General features: G+C 45.3%; 1 protein-coding gene across 5 annotated transcripts in view; it reads left to right on the forward strand.

Moving 5' to 3' along the window:
* grhprb (glyoxylate reductase/hydroxypyruvate reductase b) overlaps positions 1–1,744 on the forward strand; it is an 8,358-nt gene continuing 6,614 nt past the window's right edge. For 3 of the 5 annotated variants that reach the window (XM_084194853.1, XM_084194854.1, XM_084194852.1), the window contains exons 1-3: positions 1–252; positions 999–1,132; positions 1,232–1,304. In XM_084194853.1, the coding sequence (XP_084050979.1) occupies positions 71–252; positions 999–1,132; positions 1,232–1,304 (389 nt within the window). In that variant the 5' untranslated portion in view covers positions 1–70. The remainder of the gene's footprint in view (positions 253–998; positions 1,133–1,231; positions 1,305–1,744) is intronic. The other 2 variants (XM_084194851.1, XM_084194855.1) reach the window with 1 other exon arrangement.

Consider the following 1,744-nt stretch of genomic DNA (forward strand, 5'->3'; position numbering starts at 1 on the left):
ACACACACCAGAAAGGTGCTCCTGCTCCGAAGTCTCTCTCTCTACCGCTCCAGACCTCCTCTCCTCGGCGATGTGGTGCGGTCGCGTGGCTCTGCGTCGGCTCCAGTGGATCGCCGTTGCTCCGTTAAACCTATTAAGTATAACCGGGGGTTTACCGGGCGCCGTGCAGAGAGAGGTGTCGTCCCTACCGCGGGTCTACATCACGCGCCAGATCCCGCCGGAGGGGCTGAAGATTATCCGCGAGTCAGGACAGTGAGTGAGATCACACTTTGCTCTTGTTGCCGTTATTGATACAGGTTTTTTGTTGGCCGACTTTTTAATTGAACGATATTCTTTAAATCTAATTATTTTGGATTTTAATTTCATTTTATATGTCGGCTATAGGTTTTTGGATTGTTTAAATAATTTAACTAAATGTCCTTTAGTCATTCATGTATGCTAACCTATCAAGTTAACAGTATGTCATTCATTCTAATGCAAAGTTCTGAAATGTTGTAGTTTGCTGGGAGGTTCATCATTGACTTTTGGGTAAACAGAACTGACAATGTTTACCAGACCAGACCGTTAAGAAGTCTCTCTCAATTCAATTTACATTTTAATTGCTTTATTGGCATGACATAACATTTGACATACTGCTAAAGCTTATTTTTGAAATTGAATGATTAATTAACCATATGCCTATCAATAACAACATCATAACACAATGAATAATAATAAAGATAAAGTCACAAACAGGACTCTCTCTCTCTCTTTCTCTCTCTCCCCCTTTGCATCATTCCTCTGTCTCTGCCCTGATCTAACATAATGATTGGGTGAAGGCAAGAGATCCATTAATTAGCTTTCACAGAATCACTCATTTCAGATCAGAGATTACCTCAAGGAAGGAAGAAAGGAAGGAAGGAAGGAAGGAAGGAAGGAAGGAAGGAAGGAAGAAATAAAGGATGCATTTCTAAACTATCTGTAACAGGCCTTTCATTTTGAAATCCTACATTTCTCAGAGTGCAGTTTGATCTGTGGGACTCAGATGAAGTCCCCGTGCCCCGGAAGGAGTTGCTCCAGAAGGTCAAAGGTGTCGACGCGCTGGTCTGCGTGCTCACGGAGAAGATCGACGCCGAGCTATTGGACGCTGCAGGTCAGGCGACTGTCCCATATCTCTAACGCCATTGGCTGATCTCTGACAGGAACACTGGGAGCAGCTTGACCTTTCGTTGACTTGTGTGTGCTCCTGCAGGTCCTAACCTTAAGGTCCTGAGCACCATGTCAGTGGGGTTTGACCACCTCTCCCTGGAGGAACTAAAGAAAAGGTCAGTGACCTCTGACCTCTAACCACTGTTTATTGGTCACATCATAGACATACACTGAATATACCAAAGATTAAGAACACCTTCCTAATATTGAGTTGCAGCCCCCCCACCCCGTTTTGCCCTCAGAACATCCTCAGTTCGTCGGGGCATGGACTCTACAACGTGTCGAAAGCGTTCCTCTGGGATGCTGGCCCCATGTTGACTCCGATGCTTCCCACAGTTGTGCCAAGTTGGCTGGATGTCCTTTGGGTGGTGGACCATTCTTGATACACACGGGAAACTGTTGAGCATAAAAAACCCAGCAGCGTTGCAGTTCTTGACACACTCAAACCGGTGCGCCTGGCACCTACTACCATACCCTGTTCAAAGGCACTTCAATCTTTTTCTTACCCATTAACCCTCTGAATGGCACACATACACAATCCATGTCTCAAGGTTTA

This window comes from Coregonus lavaretus, assembly GCF_964263955.1.
Source record: "Coregonus lavaretus genome assembly, contig: HAP1_SCAFFOLD_5363, whole genome shotgun sequence".
In the NCBI taxonomy this organism is placed as follows: domain Eukaryota; kingdom Metazoa; phylum Chordata; class Actinopteri; order Salmoniformes; family Salmonidae; genus Coregonus; species Coregonus lavaretus.